This window comes from Carassius auratus, chromosome 19 (genome assembly GCF_003368295.1).
Source record: "Carassius auratus strain Wakin chromosome 19, ASM336829v1, whole genome shotgun sequence".
In the NCBI taxonomy this organism is placed as follows: Eukaryota; Metazoa; Chordata; class Actinopteri; order Cypriniformes; family Cyprinidae; genus Carassius; species Carassius auratus.
In genome coordinates, this window is record NC_039261.1 from 7646196 (window position 1) to 7669558 (window position 23363).

A 23363-nucleotide genomic window follows, 5' to 3' on the forward strand; every position below is an offset into this window, starting at 1 on the left:
TTTAAATACATACATATGTGTATTTATATATACATAATAAATATACACAGTACACATATATTATGTAAACAAACTTTTATTTTGAATTCGACTAATCACGATTAATCGGTTTGCAGCCTTAATCAGGTTAGAAAATCTTATATAAATCTCATATAAACCGCATATTCACCATGGAGATCCCATGCCTTTGTGTATTGCCTCCCTCATGGTTTTCTGTAGACACAAATTGTACATACAGAAATTTAAAACTCTTTAGCACCGACATAAAGCAGCTCTTTCAGTTATGTCAATCCTAAATTTATGTGGGGTCACGGTCTTGTTGGGAGCTTTACCTAAAGTATTGTCATCGGAGTCATGTGGTTCAGGGGTGTTACTGCGGAGGCTGTGCAGTCTGAGAAGGTCTCCTCTACGCCTCTGTCTGTGTCTCCGTCTGTACTGGAAATCGGAGTATTCCTGCAGTAACCATCAACCTCAGTTTAATTACAAAAATACACAATTCTTTGTCAAGGAGCAGTAATTAAGTATTGGATGGATCCTTAAAAAAATGGACAGACTCTCACAAGAATACTGATTGACTTCAATATTACAAGCAGTGAATAAAAGCGTTCATGAAATGATTATTTGAAAATCGTATCCTGCATCTCTAATCCTATTAATATGGATACGAATGACCCTACAACATATTTGGAAACTCAAGTCACACTTAAAAATAAATTTCTTGTAATTATATAACAACATTTCTAATCACAGTTTCATTTCTAACAAAAGTTTTATTTAGCTTCAAGGCCTAACAACATTCCTGGGCGTGTACAGTGGAAACTGACTGATGTCTTCACAGACATTTTCAACATCTCACTAAGTCAGGCTGTTGTTCCCACATGCTTCAAAGCTACCACCATCCTTCCAGTCCCGAAGAAGCTGTCTCCATCCTGCTTCAATGACTAACGTCCAGTTGCACTTACTCCCATTCTCATGAAGTGCTTTGAACGGCTAGTCATGCACCATATCGAGTTTGCCCCCCCTCCTTCCCTGGACCCCTTCCAGTTTGCATATCGGTCCAACCGATCGACCGATGATGACATCGCAACTGCCGTCCACTCAGCACTCACACATCTAGACAAAAATAGACTCATACATCAGAATGCTGTTCATAGACTTTCAATTCATCCCTCAACAGCTGATTCACAAGCTGGTCCAGCTGGGGCTCAACACTTCACTGTATAACTTGCTGCTGAACTTTCTGAAGACCTCAGGAAGTACGGGTCGGCAGCAACACATCCAGAACCATCACACTGAACACTGGGGCCCCCCAAGGATGTGTGCTGAGCCCCCACCTCTTCATTCTGCTGACCCACGACTGCACACCGTCACACAACTCCAACCTCTTCATTAAGTTTGTGGATGACATGACTGTAGTGGGTCTCATTAGCAACAAAGATGAGACAAACTACAGGAGTGAGGTGAGCCGCCTGGGCGGGTGGTGCAGTAACAACAATCTCTCTCTGATTGTGGAGAAGACAAAGGAGATTGTTGTTGTCTTCAGGAGAGTGCACACTCAATATGTTCCTCTGACCATCAACGGTGCGACTGTGGAAAGAGTGAGCAGCACCAAGTTCCTGGGTGTGCACATCACAGAGGACATCTTTTATGGACCGACAACACCGTGGCACTGGCCAAGAAAGAACAGCAGCGTCTCTGCTTCCTCCGCAAACTGAGAAGAGACAGAGCCCCACCCCCCATCATGTACACCTTCTACAGAGGCACCATCGAGAGCATTCTGACTAGCTGCATCACTGTGTGGTATTGGGCCTGCAACACATCCCGCCAGAAGACTCTACAATGCATAGTTGTCCCTCCAGGACATTTATGGAACCCATCTCACCCACAAAGCCCTCTGCATTGCAGGTGATCCCACCCACCAGACACACAGCTTCTTCAGTCTGGTGTCATCAGGGAGGAGGCTGTGGAGTCTCCAGGCCAGGACCAGCAGACTGAAGGACAGCTTCATCCATCAGGCTGTCAGGAAGCTGAACTCCCCCCACCCTACCCCACCCCACTTTTGCCCCAGGCACCACTTAACTCTTTGCAGATGCCTCTTAGTTTAAACATGTAATTATCCGTTGCAATAGAATTCATAATCTTTACAAATGATTGAGTGTCCAAATCCTTTATGAGGTCACTGTATTTAGGAATTCAACAATTTAGAAAATACGTACCGTATTTTTCGGACTATAAGTCGCACCTTAGTATAAGTCGCATCAGTCCAAAAATACGTTGTGACGAGGAAAAAAACTTACATAAGTCGCACCGGACTATAAGTTGCATTTATTTAGAACCAAGAACCAAGAGAAAACATTACCCTCTACAGCCCTCGAGAGGGCGCTCTATGCTATAGTATATTTTAAAAATATAATATTAAAATAATGAATGCAGATCATTTGCACAGGCAGACTAAATGCATGAAAAAGCAACCTACAACAGTGTCCACATTCCAAGAAATGTGAAGTTGACCACAGGACAGGAATTCTGGTTTATTTAAGCATTTAGGCTGAGTAACGCCATAGTCCCTTATCTGGAATATTCCAGGAGATGACCAGCGTAAACAGCTAAACATCAGATCATACATAACATCATACTGGACATATGAATGACTACAAACTGATGCTGCACCAAATTGTGTGAACTAAGAATTGTTGACTAAAGAATGTTTTGTCATTTTGTCTTAAGCAGTACCTGCGGCTGGCCTCCTGCATTGTAATTGTTCTCACGCTGTGCATTTGATCCCCGTACTGGGTGATTCCTCACCATCTTTGGACACAGAATGAGATTCAGTGACTGCTAGTACTCTACAACAACACACAACTCTCCTACATTATTACAAGGACATCGCAGAGAGTCAGAGGGCATTAACAGTCTAGTGAGCTACAACTCTGGCAGGCTGAGCTTTGCAAAAGCAGAGGTTAGTTAAAACAGAAAAAAATTATGTAAACACAGGAGCAGTAATGCAGAAATACCTCAGGAGAGGCAAATCCCAGATACTCCCAATCCCACGTCCCACCAGCAAAACTGCAAAAGAGCAAAAAAGTACTGTAGTTTTATTTCTGTTCGTATAATATATTTTGGACCAAAGTACCAAAGTAATATTAAAGTATTATAATACCATTATAGTGTTCATCAACGAGATGCAACATGACCACACAATTTTTTTTAATAAAAATAAATCCTTTACTATAGTACTAGTATTTGTTAATGATAGTAATATGTTTATTTTATTTAATACTTATGGATGTATTAATTTCTTTGCTGTCAAACATTAAACCACAGCTCATATTTCAGCAGAAAACTGCCACATTTTTTTGACAACTGATTTGCAAAAAAAATTGTATTGTTTGCATCCTTGATGGTATTACCATGGTACAAGAAGCACTACAGTAGTACCATGGCACAGTGATTGTATTAGAAGGTAATACTATGATCCTTTAAAATATGCCATGGTACGGAAATTAAAGTTTTTGTTTTTATATGGTGCATACTGAAAATGTATTTACCTGCGACGGGGAGCCTCAGGAGAATCATTTGGGGCGACACCTCGAGCCACAGAGGCCAAGAACTCCCGTCTCTTCTGCTGCACCAGATACGTGGCACTGATGATCTTATGGCGAGGGGTGCGGAGGTAAGGCCTGTTCACCTTCTGAGCAAGGTCTTCGGTGACCATCTCTAAATCAGTCTGTGTATGTTGCAGAAAGATTTAACGCATTAGTATATTGTGCAAGAAAAGGTTAAATGGAAACAAATGACACTGCGTTGTTTCTCTTAAGTGGTGAATAGATATCGATCTCACTACCTGCATAAGTTCAAATATTTCTTTCTTTGTGCTTTTGGGCTCTAAGAAGAAACTATACGGATAAGAGCACTTAAGGATGCGTCGGGTCTTGAGAAGTTCATGCACACCATCCTCAATGAAAGTGGTGTCAGGTGGGGCTCCTTCCCCTTGAAGAAACCAAAATATTGAAATTTTTACATATTTATACGATTTAAAATACACCAGTTTAAAAGAACATACCATATCACGCTTAAAACTAAAACCATGTACAATGGTAAATGTAAATTATGTACCACTCACTTCCAATGAAAGCTTTGCTTAGTTGCTCCATCTTTTCTTTGGCTGTTTTCAGGAGTCGTTCCTCTAACTAATTTAAAAGAAGCACTTCTGTTGAATGACTGTCAGCAAATAGTGAGGCCATCAATCACTCAACTGGAAGGTTTTGAAGACATTCATTACATAAATATTCCTACCTGGTAACTGTGTTCATGATTCTTGTATCGCGTGTAATAATGCATAAAACGGTCAAGTTCCTGAAAACTCTTGTGCTTGTTTTCTGCCTGCGAGGACACAATCATAAAAGCAAGGGCAACTTTCATGATGGAAATTCAAGCTCATAACAACATGCAAACTCGGAACAAAAGCACAGAACCTGTTTTGTTACTTCTTACACATGAGAAATATGAGCCAGGAAAGTAATTGTGAAGTGCTGAGCCTTTTCTTCACTAGCACAGTAGTCCACAAACAAATCACAAAAGATCCAAGTCAATGCATTTCTTGAAAGGCTGCCATGTGTGTGTAAACTCATTTTAGGAGTAAGTACCTCCACAGTCATCTCCTTGGACTGCTCCTCCACCTGTTGGATGACCTCGTAGCGTGTGCAGCGATAATATCCTCCGGTAGAGGAGCTGTGTTTCTTCCATTCCTCAAGACAAATCCAGCAGAAATCATACTTGCACTGCAAAGTGATCCAGATGAGAAAAGAGAGCAAAACCGAACTCATCAAATACATATGCAAGCACTAAGGATTTTGAAAAGTTGATTTAGAAATCATTTCGAATTACACAATCAGTTCAAACTGCTCTCATACTTTCCCTTCCTTTTTATCAATAACATAAACCAGCAAGAAATTCCAATTGGCATGTGTGTTACTTTCCTCAACATGCTGCTGGTGTGAATAGCTTCCCCTTCACCCTGCCCTGCGCCTGTTAGTGAAAGCCTTAGTTAAGCCTTCATTAAGAACATAACAGTGAGGCTATGGCCTCCACCCTGGCTTTGTTCAAACACCTGCCTCTGATGTCAAAGGGCTCCTTTGAATCACACATGCATCTCGTGTCAGTGTCAAACACATACAAACACACTCATATGAAGTCCGTAAGAGATTTTATAATGCTGGCTTAAATTACCAAATTTAATAATTGGCAAAAAAAAAAAAAACATATATATTTATTTTATCTGCTGAATACTAATTATATTGCAGTCCTTTAATTTGATTGGACAAGCAGTTTTCTAACAGTGCTGATATTTCTTATAACAATATTATTTATTATAAATAAGATGGCTGGTCATATTGTGTTTAAAATGCAATTTAATCTACATTAATTGAGAAATTGTATAAAAAAATTGTTTAAAAGGAATTTATCGCTATCTTGCTGCTGTAATGAATATCACAAAACTGCAAGTAAAATCTATTTATAAAAATATCAAATATTTATGAACTTTATTTCCTTTCAATTAATTGATTGAATGGATGTTGTTAACATTAATGGATGGCATGCTTTGTTTTTTATGGTTAAAAACAATGGCCCTCATATGGTAAAAATGTTCCTGGAGCTTAATATTGGTCCTTAATAAATGTGGCATATATATATATATATATATATATATATATATATATATATATATATATATATATATATATATATATATATATGATTTACAACTTCTTCACAGATAGAATACATTTTCCGACATTTGACCTCATTAGTCCACAATGTATCAGCTGATAATCATCAGATAGTTACAATTTAGTGGGCTGACGTTCGTCTTTTTTGTCCACATCCGCCATTCTGTACTGACCTTTGCGCACTGCATGTGATTGCAGCCTTCATTTTTCTGGATGGGGGATTTGCAGTTGGCACAAGGTTTAGAGTTGGTGAGTAGCCACAGGCAGTTGGCAGCATCTTCATAGGCTACACTCACACCAGCCACTGTTCAGAGACAGAGAGGAGCAGCAATTTGTATATCATGAACATAAGCAATTTGTATATCTATGAAATAAAGGTACAGGTGAAGGTGCATATATTAAGTAAAGGTGCAGACTGAAAAGTCTGGAGCTCCTACATTCTTCAGGCTTCATTTCAGACACTTTCTGCAGCCACATCTTCCATGTCTCACAGTCACAAGGTTCATGAGCATCCCCAATACACTCCCTGAGAAGAAACCCGAGAGATAAACATGAATAGTGCTTTGATGGCTATTTCCAGGATGAACTTTAAGATGGTGATCTCATGAAACCTCTCAGAAACATGATTGTGTCGGAATATCCAAACAAAATCAAAACAAACAAAAAATATCTCATCCAAAATATTCATTTTTAAGGCTGTTAAGGGTTTTTGTATCCACCAGCCCCCTAAGCTCTCATTACCATTAATGCACAAAAAACGAAATGGGGGAAAAAGTACAGCATTATATTATGCTCAAGTTTAATTGCTTTTAAAGTGTATATATATATATATATATATATATATATATATACAGTATTGTTCAAAATAATAGCAGTACAATGTGACTAACCAGAATAATCAAGGTTTTTAGTATATTTTTTATTGCTACGTGGCAAACAAGTTACCAGTAGGTTCAGTAGATTGTCAGAAAACAAACAAGACCCAGCATTCATGATATGCACGCTCTTAAGGCTGTGCAATTGGGCAATTAGTTGAAAGGGGTGTGTTCAAAAAAATAGCAGTGTCTACCTTTGACTGTACAAACTCAAAACTATTTTGTACAAACATTTTTTTTTTCTGGGATTTAGCAATCCTGTGAATCACTAAACTAATATTTAGTTGTATGACCACAGTTTTTTTTTGGCATGGAGTCAACCAACTTGTGGCACCTCTCAGCTGTTATTCCACTCCATGATTCTTTAACAACATTCCACAATTCATTCACATTTCTTGGTTTTGCTTCAGAAACAGCATTTTTGATATCACCCCACAAGTTCTCAATTGGATTAAGGTCTGGAGATTGGGCTGGCCACTCCATAACATTAATTTTGTTGGTTTGGAACCAAGACTTTGCCCGTTTACTAGTGTGTTTTGGGTCATTGTCTTGTTGAAACAACCATTTCAAGGGCATGTCCTCTTCAGCATAGGGCAACATGACCTCTTCAAGTATTTTAACATATGCAAACTGATCCATGATCCCTGGTATGCGATAAATAGGCCCAACACCATAGTAGGAGAAACATGCCCATATCATGATGCTTGCACCTCCATGCTTCACTGTCTTCACTGTGTACTGTGGCTTGAATTCAGAGTTTGGGGGTCGTCTCACAAACTGCCTGTGGCCCTTGGACCCAAAAAGAACAATTTTACTCTCATCAGTCCACAAAATGTTCCTCCATTTCTCTTTAGGCCAGTTGATGTGTTCTTTGGCAAATTGTAACCTCTTCTGCACATGCCTTTTTTTTAACAGAGGGACTTTGCGGGGGATTCTTGAAAATAGATTAGCTTCACACAGACGTCTTCTAACTGTCACAGTACTTACAGGTAACTCCAGACTGTCTTTGATCATCCTGGAGGTGATCATTGGCTGAGCCTTTGCCATTCTGGTTATTCTTCTATCCATTTTGATGGTTGTCTTCCGTTTTCTTCCACGTCTCTCTGGTTTTGCTCTCCATTTTAAGGCATTGGAGATCATTTTAGCTGAACAGCCTATCATTTTTTGCACCTCTTTATAGGTTTTCCCCTCTCTAATCAACTTTTTAATCAAAGTACGCTGTTCTTCTGAACAATGTCTTGAACGACCCATTTTCCTCAGCTTTCAAATGCATGTTCAACAAGTGTTGGCTTCATCCTTAAATAGGGGCCACCTGATTCACACCTGTTTCTTCACAAAATTGATGACCTCAGTGATTGAATGCCACACTGCTATTTTTTTGAACGCATCCCTTTCAACTAATTCAACTAATTGCCCAATTGCACAGCCTTAAGAGCGTGCATATCATGAATGCTGGGTCTCATTTGTTTTCTGAGAATCTACTGAACCTACTGGTAACTTGTTTGCCACGTAGCAATAAAAAAATATACGAAAAACCTTGATTATTCTGGTTAGTCACACTGTACTGCTATTATTTTGAACAATACTGTATATATATACACCCACACACACACACACACACACACACTCACACACGCAGGTCCTTCTCAAATAATTAGCATATTGTGATAAAGTTAATTATTTTCCATAATGTAATGATAAAAATTTAACTTTCATATATTTTAGATTCATTGCACACCAACTGTAATATTTCAGGTCTTTTATTGTTTTAATACTGATGATTTTGGCATACAGCTCATGAAAACCCAGAATGCCTGTCTCAAAAAATTAGCATATTTCATCCGACCAATAAAAGAAAAGTGTTTTTAATACAAAAAAAGGCAACCTTCAAATAATTATGTTCAGTTATGCACTCAATACTTGGTCGGGAATCCTTTTGCAGAAATGATTGCTTCAATGCGGCGTGGCATGGAGGCAATCAGCCTGTGGCGCTGCTTCGATAGCGGCCTTAAGCTCATCCAGAGTGTTGGGTCTTGCGTCTCTCAACTTTCTCTTCACAATATCCCACAGATTCTCTATGGGGTTCAGGTCAGGAGAGTTGGCAGGCCAATTGAGCACAGTAATACCATGGTCAGTAAACCATTTACCAGTGGTTTTGGCACTGTGAGCAGGTGCCAGGTCATGCTGAAAAACGAAATCTTCATCTCCATAAAGCTTTTCAGCAGATGGAAGCATGAAGTGCTCCAAAATCTCCTGATAGCTAGCTGCATTGACCCTGCCTTTGATAAAACACAGTGGACCAACACCAGCAGCTGACATGGCACCCCAGACCATCACTGACTGTGGGTACTTGACACTGGACTTCAGGCATTTTGGCATTTCCTTTTCCCCAGTCTTCCTCCAGACTCTGGTACCTTGATTTCTGAATGACATGCAAAATTTGTCCAAAAGTCCTGTGCTGCTTCTCTGTAGCCCAGGTCAGACACTTCTGCCGCTGTTTCTGGTTCAAAAGTGGCTTGACCTGGGGAATGCGGCACCTGTAGCCCATTTCCTGCACACACCTGTGCACGATGGCTCTGGATGTTTCTACTCCAGACTCAGTCCACTTTCCGGTCTGGAATCGGTTTCTTCTCCACAATCTTCCTCAGGGTCCGGACACCTCTTCTCGTTGTGCAGCGTTTTTTGCCACACTTTTTCCTTCCCACAGACTTCCCACTGAGGTGCCTTGATACAGCACTCTGGGAACAGCCTATTCATTCAGAAATTTCTTTCTGTGTCTTACCCTCTTGCTTGAGGGTGTCAATGATGGCCTTCTGGTCAGCAGTGATTGCGGTTTTGAGTAATGAACCAGGCTGGAAGTTTTTAAAAGCCTCAGGAATCTTTTGCAGGTGTTTAGAGTTAATTAGTTGATTCAGATGATTAGGATAATAGCTTGTTTAGAGAACCTTTTCATGATATGCTAATTTTTTGAGATAGGAATTTTGGGTTTTCGTGAGTTGTATGCCAAAATCATCAGAATTAAAACAATAAAAGACCTGAAATATTTCAGTTGGTGTGCAATGAATCTAAAATATATGAAAGTTTAATTTTTATCATTACATTATGGAAAATAATGAACTTTGTCACAATATGCTAATTTTTTGAGAAGGACCTGTACATACATAAATATAAAATCAGATAGAGACATAAAAGAAGTAAAATATGACCACACCCCAAGCCACACCTCCTGCGCACATTGAAAGATATATCTTATGTTGTATTAATGCATACTATTGTCCTATAAAAAAAATCTGCATTTAATAATCATGTTAACAATTTAATATATTATAGTAAAGTATATAGAATTGTTATTATTATTAAACAACGTGTCAATGAAATTACAATTATTAATGATTTTGAAATAAATATCTTCTGCTCATCAAGGCTGAATATAAATCTTCATTATTACAGTTTTCAGTGTCACATGATCTTTTAGAAATCATTACAATTTATTTGACTCAAGAAATATTTCAATGTTAAAAATGTTGCTGCTTCATATTTTGTGTGGAAATGGTAATACATTTTATTTTTCAGAATTTTCTGATAAATATAAAGTTTAATGAACAGCATTTATTTGTATTTATCAAATATATTAATAAAATTTGTTAATGCATTTATTAAATAGATTTTAAATGCTTTCACCCACTTTTTATCACTTTCATGCACGATGAATAAAATTATAAATTTCTCTCATTATTCTTTTTTATCTTATACAAATGTTTAAGTTGTATCGTGGTTTCCACAAAAATATTAATCAGCAAAACTGTTTTAACATTTATAATAATGAGAAATGTTTCTTGAGCAGGAAATCAGTATATGGAGCCCCGCACATGACATGCAAGAAAAAAGAATAAATTGTGCGCACGATTTACTAATTCGTTCCCTCAATTTACTAAAACGTGCACCTGATTACTAATGCGTTCACTCGATTTGCTAAATTTATAAATCGAGTGAACGCAATAGTAAACCGAGGGAATGCTATAGTAATCGTGTGCACTTTTTATTACACTGAGGGAACGAATTAGTAAATCGTGCACACGATTTAGCCTTATATTTTTTCCTGCGTGTCATGTGCGGGGCTCCGTAATATTAAAATGATTTCTAAATGATTATGTGACACTGAAACTTCTCTTTGTAAACAACAACAGATTTATAAATGTATCTAAAGACAAATGTTGCATTCCCAAATGCAAATTAAACCAAGCACAGCTAGCACTAACAGTGAATCGAAACTAAAAACAGTACTGTCAAGGCCCGTTCACAGCAAGCATGAGAACTATAAAGATAATGATAAAGATATAGTTTTAAAAATCGTTCTCAGTATTAAAGAATAGCAGAGTCCACACCATAACAATAAAAGCACAGAGAAACAACATTGCTGAAATCACTTTTTTTTCAGCTGATGAACGACAAAAACACTGACATCCTGGTATAATGAGCTCGAGAATTTAAAGGGGCCGATGCGCATATGCTTTGAATAAACAGACAAATCACCACAAAGAATATTAGGAATTTCAAAACTCTAAAAAAAATTGAAAGAAATGTTATAAACATAAAAAAACATTTAAAAAAAACACAATGATCTTTAAAAAATATATATTAAAAGCTTTTTGTTTTTGAGTACTAATATGTATAGTTTAGAGCAGTAGCTTTCAATCCTGGTCCTGGGGACCCATTGCTCTGAACATTTTGTATGTCTCTCTTATCAGACGCACTCAGTTCACATCATGGAGCTCTCTCCTAATGAACTGATGATCTGAATCAGCTGTCTTAAATAAGGGAAACACACAAAATGTGCAGAGTGCTCCATGTAGCTGTTTTTATTTTATATTTATTTTATATTTATTTTATATTTATTTTATTTTATATTTTTTCTCTATAATCTTTCTTACTATCACTGTCTGTTTGTTTGTTTTGTTTTTTTTAATTGTAAAATATAACTTAATTCACACCATATTTCTGATATTACCGATCAATCTTATCAGATTAACTTTGATCGTTCACTCTTCCGTGACTGCAGCACACCTGCAAAGCGTTAGCACTCGTTAGCTTGTCATTAGCGTTTTCTTTTCTCCTCTCCTCTCCTCTCTCACGCTGCACAAGGTCATCAAACAACCGCAGTGAGAATATTTCATCAAGCACGGTGAGTAATGGCTTCTCCTACAATTGTTATTTGCACCTCTTGCCACATGTACAGTTTATCTATCTCTGTCGCTGATGAGGGATTCACATGTGATAAATGCAGGGAAACAGTTAGGCTGACAGAGAAGATTTCAGAATTAGAGACACGCATCCAAACTTTAATTGAGGACAGTAAGAATGTTAGGGCTCTAGATATGGCTTTGGATGCGTCTAGCTCAGGGATTCCTGTACATTGTCCGGTTCCAGCAGAGCCCCTGCAGCAGGGCAACTGGGTGACGGTGAGGCAGCGTAGTCGTGGGTCAAAACACCGCTCTTCTGTTCCGATCAAAACATTAAACAGGTTCTCCCCACTCAGTGATGCACCCACTGAGAAACCTGATGAAAGTGCTCTAGTTATTGGCGATTCTATTGTACGGAACGTGAATATAGAGACACCAGCCACCATAGTCAAATGTTTACCGGGAGCCAGAGCGCCTGACATCTTGGCAAATTTAAAAGTGCTGGCTAATGCTAAGCGTAAATACAGTAAGATTGTTATTCATGCCGGCGCTAATGATGTTCGACTTCGCCAGTCGGAGATCACTAAAAATAACTTTAAAGAGGTGTGTGAACTTGCAAGCACGATGTCAGACACTGTAATATGCTCTGGTCCCCTCCCTGCTTACCGTGGTGATGAGATGCATAGCAGATTGTCATCACTCAATGGCTGGATGTCTAAGTGGTGCCCACAGAATAACATAGGTTATATAGACAATTGGACGAGCTTTTGGGGCAGACCTGACCTGTTTAAAAGAGATGGTCTTCATCCCTCCTGGGGTGGCGCCACTCTTCTGTCTAGAAATATGGCAAATAGTCTTAGTGTTTATACTTGACTAACTGGGGCCCAGGTCAGGAAGCAGACAGACTGGCTAAACCGACCGTCTGCTAGCTGCCTCCCGTCACAGAGGTCAGTTAATTCTCAGCACATAGAGACTCTTTCACCTAGATATCACACTATAGAGACTGTGTCTGTTCCACGAACTAGAAAATACAAAAAACGTCCAAACCAAGTTAAGGTTAACAATTTAATTGAGGTTCAACAAATAAAAAACAAATGCAATATGGATAAACAAATGATAAAGATTGGCTTATTAAATATCAGATCCATTTCTACGAAAACACTTTTTGTAAATAATATGATAACTGATCATAATATAGATGTGCTCTGCTTGACAGAAACCTGGCTAAAACCTGATGATTACATTATTTTAAATGAGTCCACCCCCCAAGATTATTGTTATAAACACGAGCCGCGTCTAAAAGGCAAAGGGGGAGGTGTTGCTTCAATTTATAATAACGTTTTCAGGATTTCTCAGAGGGCAGGCTTCAAGTATAACTCATTTGAAGTAATGGTGCTTCATATAACATTATCCAGAGAAACCAATGTTAATGATAAATCCCCTGTTATGTTTGTACTGGCTACTGTATACAGGCCACCAGGGCACCATACAGACTTTATTAAAGAGTTTGGTGATTTTACATCCGAGTTAGTTCTGGCTGCAGATAAAGTCTTAATAGTTGGTGATTTTAATATCCATGTCGATAATGAAAAAGATGTATTGGGATCAGCATTTATAGACATTCTGAACTCTATTGGTGTTAGACAACACGTTTCAGGACCTACTCATTGTCGAAATCATACTCTAGATTTAATACTGTCACATGGAATTGATGTTGATAGTGTTGAAATTATTCAGCCAAGTGATGATATCTCAGATCATTATTTAGTTCTGTGTAAACTTCATATAGCCAAAATTGTAAATTCTACTTCTTGTTACAAGTATCGAAGAACCATCACTTCTACCACAAAAGACTGCTTTTTAAGTTATCTTCCTGATGTATCCGAATTCCTTAGCATATCCAAAACCTCAGAACAACTTGATGATGTAACAGAAACTATGGACTCTCTCTTTTCTAGCACTTTAAATACAGTTGCTCCTTTACGCTTAAGAAAGGTTAAGGAAAACAGTTTGACACCATGGTATAATGAGCATACTCGCACCCTAAAGAGAGCAGCCCGAAAAATGGAGCGCAGCTGGAGGAAAACAAAACTAGAGGTATTTCGTATTGCTTGGCGGGAAAGTAGCATATCCTACCGAAAAGCATTAAAAACTGCTAGATCTGATTACTTTTCTTCTCTTTTAGAAGAAAACAAACATAACCCCAGGTATTTATTCAATACAGTGGCTAAATTAACGAAAAATAAAGCCTCAACAAGTGTTGACATTTCCCAACACCACAGCAGTAATGACTTTATGAACTACTTTACTTCTAAAATCGATACTATTAGAGATAAAATTGCAACCATTCAGCCGTCAGCTACAGTTTCGCATCAGACAGTGCACTATAGACCCCCTGAGGAACAGTTCCACTCATTCTCTACTATAGGAGAGGAAGAATTGTATAAACTTGTTAAATCATCTAAACTTACAACATGTATGTTAGACCCTATACCATCTAAGCTCTTAAAAGAGGTGCTTCCAGAAGTCATAGGTCCTCTTCTGATTATTATTAATTCCTCATTGTTATTAGGACATGTCCCCAAAACCTTCAAACTGGCTGTTATTAAGCCTCTCATAAAAAAGCCACAACTTGACCCCAGAGAACTAGTTAATTATAGACCAATCTCGAATCTCCCTTTTCTGTCCAAGATACTAGAAAAGGTGGTATCCTCACAATTATATTCCTTCTTGGAGAAAAATGGTATATGTGAGGATTTCCAGTCAGGATTTAGACCGTATCATAGTACTGAAACTGCTCTCCTTAGAGTTACAAATGATCTGCTCTTATCATCTGATCGTGGGTGTATCTCTCTATTAGTTTTATTGGATCTTAGTGCTGCGTTTGACACAATTGACCACAACATTCTTTTGCATAGACTTGAACACTTTGTTGGCATTAGTGGAAGTGCATTAGCATGGTTTAAATCGTACTTATATGACCGCCATCAGTTTGTAGCAGTGAATGAAGATGTATCATATCGATCACAAGTGCAGTATGGAGTACCTCAAGGCTCAGTTCTAGGGCCGCTACTCTTCACGCTTTATATGTTACCCTTGGGAGATATCATCAGGAAACATGGTGTTAGCTTTCACTGTTATGCTGATGATACGCAGCTCTATATTTCCTCGCAGCCCGGTGAAACACACCAATTTGAAAAACTAATGGAATGCATAGTCGATATAAAAAATTGGATGACGAGTAATTTCTTACTGCTAAATTCAGAAAAAACAGAGGTGTTAATCATAGGGCCTAAAAACTCTACTTGTAATAACCTAGAACACTGTCTAAGACTTGATGGTTGCTCTGTCAATTCTTCGTCATCAGTTAGGAACCTAGGTGTGCTACTTGATCGCAATCTTTCCTTAGAAAGCCACGTTTCTAGCATTTGTAAAACTGCATTTTTCCATCTCAAAAATATATCTAAATTACGGCCTATGCTCTCAATGTCAAATGCAGAAATGTTAATCCATGCATTTATGACTTCAAGGTTAGACTACTGTAATGCTTTATTGGGTGGTTGTTCTGCACGCTTGGTAAACAAACTACAGCTAGTCCAAAATGCAGCAGCAAGAGTTCTTACTAGAACCAGGAAGTATGACCATATTAGCCCGGTCCTGTCCACACTGCACTGGCTCCCTATCAAACATCGTATAGATTTTAAAATATTGCTTATTACTTATAAAGCCCTGAATGGTTTAGCACCTCAGTATTTGAATGAGCTCCTTTTACATTATACTCCGTTACGTCCGCTACGTTCTCAAAACTCAGGCAATTTGATAATACCTAGAATATCAAAATCAACTGCGGGCGGCAGATCCTTTTCCTATTTGGCGCCTAAACTCTGGAATAACCTACCTAACATTGTTCGGGAGGCAGACACACTCTTGCAGTTTAAATCTAGATTAAAGACCCATCTCTTTAACCTGGCATACACATAACATACTAATATGCTTTTAATATCCAAATCCGTTAAAGGATTTTTAGGCTGCATTAATTAGGTAAACTGGAACCGGAACACTTCACATAACACCGTACTTTCTACATCATTAGAAGAATGGCATCTACGCTAATATTTGCCTGTTTCTCTCTTGTTCCGAGGTCACCGTGGCCACCAGATCCAGTCTGTATCCAGACCAGAGGGTCACTGCAGTCACCCGGATCCAGTACGTATCCAGACCAGATGGTGGATCAGCACCTAGAAAGGACCTCTACTGCCCTGAAAGACAGCGGAGACCAGGAGAACTAGAGCCCCAGATACAGATCCCCTGTAAAGACCTTGTCTCAGAGGAGCACCAGGACAAGACCACAGGAAACAGATGATTCTTCTGCACAATCTGACTTTGCTGCAGCCTGGAATTGAACTACTGGTTTCGTCTGGTCAGAGGAGAACTGGCCCCCCAACTGAGCCTGGTTTCTCCCAAGGTTTTTTTCTCCATTCTGTCACCGATGGAGTTTCGGTTCCTTGCCGCTGTCGCCTCTGGCTTGCTTAGTTGGGGTCACTTCATCTACAGCGATATCGTTGACTTGATTGCAAATTAAAACAGACACTATTTCAACTGAACAGAGATGACATCAATGAATTCAATGATGAACTGCCTTTAACTATCATTTTGCATTATTGAGACACTGTTTTCCAAATGAATGTTGTTCAGTGCTTTGGCGCAATGTATTTTGTTTAAAGCACTATATAAAATAAAGGTGATTGAAAACCACTGGTTTAGAGAAGGGTTCCTTAAATCTTGCCCTGAATCAAAGTCACCTGCCTATGATTTGGCCAATGATCCCAAAGACATTGATTAGCATGCTCAGGTGTGTTTGATTAGGGCTAGAGCTAAACTCTGCAGAAAGTGGATCTCGAGGTCCAGATTTAAGGATCGCTGGTTTAGAGGTTCTGAGATGTACTTTTTAGTTTTTGTACTTGATGATACCACCCCAGACATAGCTTTGCACCTTTTTTCTGAGAGTGTAAATAAAGGAAACAGCTGGTTAACGTACCAGCAGAAGAGATGTCCTTTGCCACAGTCTACAGCGGGAGCTTTGAGCAAGGGGAAGCTCAGAGAGTCAGAGGCTCCAGGGCCTGGTCTAGACAGTCGTACGGCTCTTTCACATCTGGCTATGGGGCACCAGCGAATGGCAGGATTATTATCCACGAAAGCCTGGTGATGGAAAAGTAAAGTGTTTAAACTTCCTCTTTGTTTTGAATGACGTAAATGACTCAATATCCAAAACTGATTTTAATCTATAAATAATCCAAATCAAATCGATGTGATATTTACCCAACAATCAAACATTTGACTTCTGAGCATGTGTTTACAAAAGTTTTTTTTTTTTTTTGCTCAAACAAACACTCCCTGACTTGGCATAAACTCAACCAACAGCAGGATGCTGTCAGCATTTGATTCAAAGCCAACGTCAGACAGTCTATGATAAGACAAATAAAATGGCAGCCCTGAAATGGTTTCTGGTGCTTTGTGAGCTGCAATTGTACCTTAATGTCAAACTGCAGATAGCGCTTATCCATCTCTCTGGAGACAACACTTTCAATGACCTCCACAGGAACCAGCTGGAAGCAGTCGTAAGCAGGGCAAAAGATGTTATGTGCTTCCCCTTCTTGGATCTTCAGATTCAAAAACCTGACAAACAGTGTTCAAAAACTGTGAAAATCATGGATCAAACAACCTGCAATATAGTGGAGTGGAACATTTTATCCAAAGGATTAATGTCAGAAAATACCATCTTTGAAGCAAAAAAAAAAAAAACTTTTTGAGGGAAAGAACTGCTCATCACATGAAGCATTGCAAATACCATAAACAAACAAGAAATGGTAAAAATACATATCTGAAATAGTCAATGATTATAAGTATATCATCACTACTCATTACTCCAATCTTCAGTGTCACATGGTCCTTCAGAAATCATTCTAATATGTTGTTTTTGCACTCAAGAAACATTTTTGAAAACAGTACACTACAAAAAAAAAATTTGGAAAGTGAAATATAATTTGTTCAGGATTCTTTTATTAATAAAAAGCTAAAAACATCCATGTTTATTTCAATTTGACTGTAATCAAATCGATTAATGTATGCATTTAAAAAAAAATCTTACTGATACCAAACTTGGTTGTGTACGTAGTTACCTGTAATCAATGCATTATTAAGAAAATAATCTGATATGATCAGATCTTGAGCATTAAACAAAACTTATATTTCATTCCTTACCCTTCCCAGCATGCCCTGCAGAACTCGTGCCCACACGACATATCCACAGGGTCCTCAAACACAGATATGCTGCACATGCAAATCCCACACTGCATGGGCATAAGAAACATTGAACACACTTTCAATATTCCTTTCAGTTTTTGTGCATTGAATGATAAAGAATGTGGATCATAACGTCATGCATGGCGATTAATCTAACCAGGGCAAGGCCATCAGTAGGAGACAGGCTGATCTCATCAGGGGAGGAGACAGAGGAGCGAGTTGTTCTCGGGGTTCTAGGAGAAGGCAGAGTGTCCCAAGCATTGTAGCCACTCGGTGGGGGAGTTGGCATCTGAACACCGGAGCGCTGGCAGCAGTCCTCCGCATTAGACATCCAGTCTTCAAGAAGTTTTTCCCTGTCCCAGTCTGTTCAGCAAAACGTACAGACATTAATATGTTCCTCTAACACAGTCTTTCTCAAAATTACCAAAAAAGTGTGTGCGCATAGCACCTGTTTAGGACATGCAAGAGTTGCCATGTACATAATTTTCCAAAAGAACTCCGCATTTAGCCATTTTACTTTTCAAACAATAATGAATCCACCTTCCATCTCTGAATGTTAAATGTGAAATTGGTGCCAAATGCTTCAGTAGAGATTAAGCATGGAATGTTCTGGTTTGCCCAGAAATGAAGACGTGCCAACCCCTTTTGCTTATAATATCTTGAAGAATGAAGGATCCTGGGTATTGGCCAAATATGACATATTTCTTTAATTGATCAAATGGATCAGCTGGCACGGTGACAGCCCTTTGCGATATATTACCTTTTCATCCCTGATGTTTTAAAATACATACTGCAGCAAAATTATTGTAGAGGGATCAGATGATACTTACACATATAGCACATACTCCAAAGTATTTGAGCACAATAAGACTATTAAGTCAGATGCTTTTTATTTGGGTTCATAAAATCTAAAATATTTTACCAAACTACCTCAGGATACACTTGTGATGCCAATTATTGCAAAAAAATAAATAAATAAAAGTAGCATATAAACCCAGTAATATGACTGGCTGATTAGAAATGTTTGCTGCAGTAAATTCATACCATGAGCTCGCAGCAGGGCCTCAGCCGTGAAGAGAGGAGCCTGCAGCATATCCGCCGTCTCCACTATCAACATGTCTTTCAACCGACGCAGGTCTTGCAGATTCAATCCCTCATATTGCTGGAGGGAAAAAGAACAGATAATGACAAGTCTGGGAGAGAGAGGGCTAAAGATGAAATGTGTAAAGGGAAGAGGGTTTAAGAGGAGAAGTGATAGAAAGAGAACTAATAAAGCTTTTCCTTTTACACTTCTATATTGCTGAGCCTGTCTGGAGCAGCAAAACGAAGCAATCTTGAGTCTGCTGCTGGCAGTTGGGTCTATCCTCTTTCAACTGGTGCCCTATCCTTTGACAGTACATTACCAAGTTATGATTTATCTTGAGCTCATTTCCTCAGCACACAGCTATAATGAAATAACGGTGTACTCTCACACGCAGTCAAAGTTAGTTTCTCCTTTTGCAGGCCTGCAAACTACTGACTATATTATATTTTGGGCTATAAATTGATTAACAAAGGCATATTGCACAGGAAGACATATTTATATATGAATATATTTGAAATACAGAATGTATTTTTATATAGAAAATTGTATTATATTGTATTCATAAAATTGTAATATTTATATTTATATACGTGTGTGTGTGTGTGTGTGTGTGTGTGTGTGTTTGTGTGTGTGTGTATGTATGTATGTATGTATGTATGTGACCTTGGAGCACACATTAGTCTTAAATTGCTGGGGTATATTTGTAGCAATAATCAACAATGCATTGTATGGGTCAATATTATTGATTTTTCTTTTATGGTAAAAATCATTAGAATATTAAGATCATGTTAAATGAAGATATATTGTAAATTTCCTACTGTAAAAATATATAAAAATGTTTTTTAGTAATATACATTGCTAAGAATTACATTTGGACAACTTAAAAAGCTATTTTCTCAATATTTAGATTTTTTTTTCACCCTCAGATTTCTGATTTTCAAATAGTTGTATCTCGGCCAAATATTGTCCTAACAAACCATACATTAATGGAAAGATTATTTATTCAGCTTTCAGATGATGTACCCTGACTGACCCTTATGATTGGTGTTGTGGTCTAGGGTCGCATATATTACGGGACTGTTTATATGTATAAAAAATGGAAACTGCAATACAACTTTTTTCAGTAATCTTTGATGAAAAGAAAGATCAAAAGAACATTTATTTGAAATGAAAATCTTTTGTAAAATCATAAATGTATTTCCTGTCACTTCGGAGCAATTTAATGCATCCCTGCTGAACAAAAATAAAAATAAAAACAAAGAAGTGTTTAGATGCAAAAGTCTCTAAGTGCCGTTGGATTTATTCTTACAAATCGGTCCTAAACTTACCAATGTACAAAAAAATAAATCCTATAACATCTCAATTAAGAAAACAACTTTTAACACAGCCATACCTCTCGCTGGTCAAGGGCGGCATACTCCGCTTCTATCTCCTGAGCTCCAGCGTCCCGAGAAAAAACCATCTGAGACTCCAGACTGAGGGCCAGCTCCTTGTGATGCCGTTTCTCTGCACAGTCACATGGCGTCTCCCTGTCCTCGTTCTCCACGAACAAATCTGCGTTGTTCTTCACTAATAACTGTAAAAAAAGAAGAACCGTAATCAACCCTAGTGTCCTACAGTGAAACAAGAAAAGTAATCTTGCATGGTCATGGAGTTCGGCCATATACTAAACAGTCTAGCAGAGATTAATCTGAACTGAGCCTTTGCATTAAATCATTTGAAAATACAATTAATACATACTCAAGGCCTGAACTACATAAGAAAGTTTTTTTTTCTATCTTGTTACCTCAACACAGTTCTTCATGCCAGCCGCCGCTGCGTAGTGCAGGCAGGTGCTCTTTTTGTTGTCGGTGGCATTGACATTGGCTCTCTCATACTCGCCCTTGTCCAGCTTGGCTCCGGTCCACTGCAGGATCATCTGGAGACACTCAGCCCGCTTCTGTTCATCCTCCTGGGGGCGGCTGATCCGCGGCTGCAGTGCACCCTCACTCAGCAGGATCTGCGGGCCCATGCACAGCAGGTGCAACGCAGTCTCATTGTGAACGTTGCACTTGTTGGGGTTGCCATCTTTGTAGAAAAGGAAATACCTGCAGGAAAGAAACTCGACTGTAAATCAGTAACAAGAATACAAATTACAACAGCAAAGCACAAACAGTAAATCAAATCAAAAAAGAAAAACTGCAGCTTAACAGTGTAGTTTTGTACATATTCATTTTGTGCAAATCAATTTGGAAGCAGACTTGATTCTTTAATGAATCATTAAGACTGATCTGTATACAGCGTCATCTTGTTCATTGAAAACAATCGACTAAAAGAACAAATCATTTAAAAATCAGCTATCACTATAGCTTATACAAGCTACACAAAGAGCTCTACACAAAACTAGTATCTCCTGAAATTAGATGATCATAAGTAATAACAATTATATGGCCTATAGACCATTTCAGGGATTAAGACTTTATCAGGTCTCATTACTTTTTATGGCCTGAAAAACTAAGGCAAGCACATACAATTGTAACTTGAATGTGTGAGGTTTCCAGTTATTTTAGCAGTACAAAAACAGTCCAATATGCCGCTTGATATTGCAAACAGGTTATTATTATTATTATTATTATAACTATATATTATTTTAATAGAATTTCTATCATAAGCACACTGGTTTGTAGCAAAAATACGGATGATAACAAAATGAAGAAAAACTAAATTTTTACTATTTACCGCACCGTTATTCTATTTATTTACGTACAATAGCAAAGGAATCAGAAGTACATTCACAGGAAATAGATTATTTCTGCGTTGAACAATGAGTTGAATAGAATGTCATCCTGTTATCAACACTGTTTTTTTTTTGTTTTTATTTTACATGCTCAGAGCTTTAAGGGTGCCAAGCAATGAATAGGCGTTTTGCACCATAACTGTTAACACTTCATGGATTACCGGACCTGAAGTGTCTTATATACTGATTTTATACGCCTCTATAAAACACCACAGACAGTATTTAAAGACGACCTTCGTCTTCTTCTCAGAGATATTGTTTCAAGCAATAAAGAAGAGCTAGTGGTGGCATTTATCTCAAAAAGTCCTAACATATGAGAGTGCATTAGGATCATAACAATATTAACAATGAAAATGTCATGATGAAACTGTTTGATACAGCTGGCGCCCTCGGTGTCTCCCTAGCTGGAGGTAATTAGAAAGACTAATATCATTTCAGGCGATTAATTGTAGCAGCTTCAAAATAATTGATAACAGGTTTCAAATACACCATAGAATAGACTCGGAGAAATGTACAACCTTGTAAGCTTTAAGAGTGAATTGCATTCAGCAGGCTTTAATGCCTTTTAGTGGAAATGACTCGGCGAGTTGTTCTGGGAAGTCTGGCGATCTGAGTTTATTAGTTGATGCAACTGAAAACAACAGATCTGACTCCCAGCATTCGAGCTGCACCTGGGAGGCCAGAAAGACTGGTTGAACCACCACAAAATTGACACGGACACCTGTTAACTACACGACTGTTATATCTACTGAGATGTAACAATAGAACATCTGTGCAACAATGCTGTAACGACATCATGAAATGCAAAGCCAATATTTTGAGGTGGAATGACACCAACGTCCAAGGGAAATCTCTAGACAGACAGGCGAAAGACATCTTGTGCTTTGTTCTGCTGTATGCTAGCTAATTTAAGTGTGATCATTATAAAAACAAGACCACACAAAGGGTACGCATACGTTAGATGCCAGAGGATGTGGTATTTGGCCTCTGGGTGTAGTCTAATCTGGCAGGCTGTTTAAGTCCAGTTACAAAATACAGACCTCTGGCATTAGCTTTGAAATTCATAACCACTTCATAACTAGTCCTAACTAGGATGTTTGTAGTTTTGTCAACATCTTTTTGTTTTCAACTAAGACAACAGCAAGCTTTTAACCTTGCAAGGTTTAATTTAACTGGCTGGTTTTAAGCAACTTTGAGGTAAACGTCTGCCTGGAAACCACCCTCTGTGCTATACAAACTTTCAGTTCAAGCTTATTTTTTTGTGGTACGATCTGTAAATCTACATATAAAGAGCACAGAAGAACACTTTATATGTAGGTCACTTTTAAATGTCAATCAATGCTCTTTTTCTGTCCTTTACAGCAGAATAAGCTGCAATGTGGGCTAGAAATCATAGTCAGAGGTAAAGATATGACA

The 23363-nt window shown here is 38.3% G+C and overlaps 1 protein-coding gene across 2 annotated transcripts in view; it reads right to left on the reverse strand.

Moving 5' to 3' along the window:
• The window catches only part of ankib1a (ankyrin repeat and IBR domain containing 1a), a 32174-nt gene that overhangs the window by 4897 nt on the left and 3914 nt on the right, over positions 1–23363 (reverse strand). Inside the window, exons 3-20 of one of the 2 annotated variants that reach the window (XM_026288613.1) lie at positions 20958–21258; positions 20565–20747; positions 19132–19249; positions 18245–18450; positions 18046–18134; positions 17316–17460; positions 16823–16983; positions 6167–6255; positions 5903–6033; positions 4647–4781; positions 4297–4383; positions 4124–4190; positions 3845–3990; positions 3549–3727; positions 3015–3066; positions 2734–2808; positions 333–453; positions 170–213 (exon numbers count right to left, since the gene is read on the reverse strand). In XM_026288613.1, the coding sequence (XP_026144398.1) occupies positions 170–213; positions 333–453; positions 2734–2808; positions 3015–3066; positions 3549–3727; positions 3845–3990; positions 4124–4190; positions 4297–4383; positions 4647–4781; positions 5903–6033; positions 6167–6255; positions 16823–16983; positions 17316–17460; positions 18046–18134; positions 18245–18450; positions 19132–19249; positions 20565–20747; positions 20958–21258 (2329 nt within the window). The remainder of the gene's footprint in view (positions 1–169; positions 214–332; positions 454–2733; positions 2809–3014; positions 3067–3548; positions 3728–3844; positions 3991–4123; positions 4191–4296; positions 4384–4646; positions 4782–5902; positions 6034–6166; positions 6256–16822; positions 16984–17315; positions 17461–18045; positions 18135–18244; positions 18451–19131; positions 19250–20564; positions 20748–20957; positions 21259–23363) is intronic. The other variant, XM_026288614.1, reaches the window with a different exon arrangement.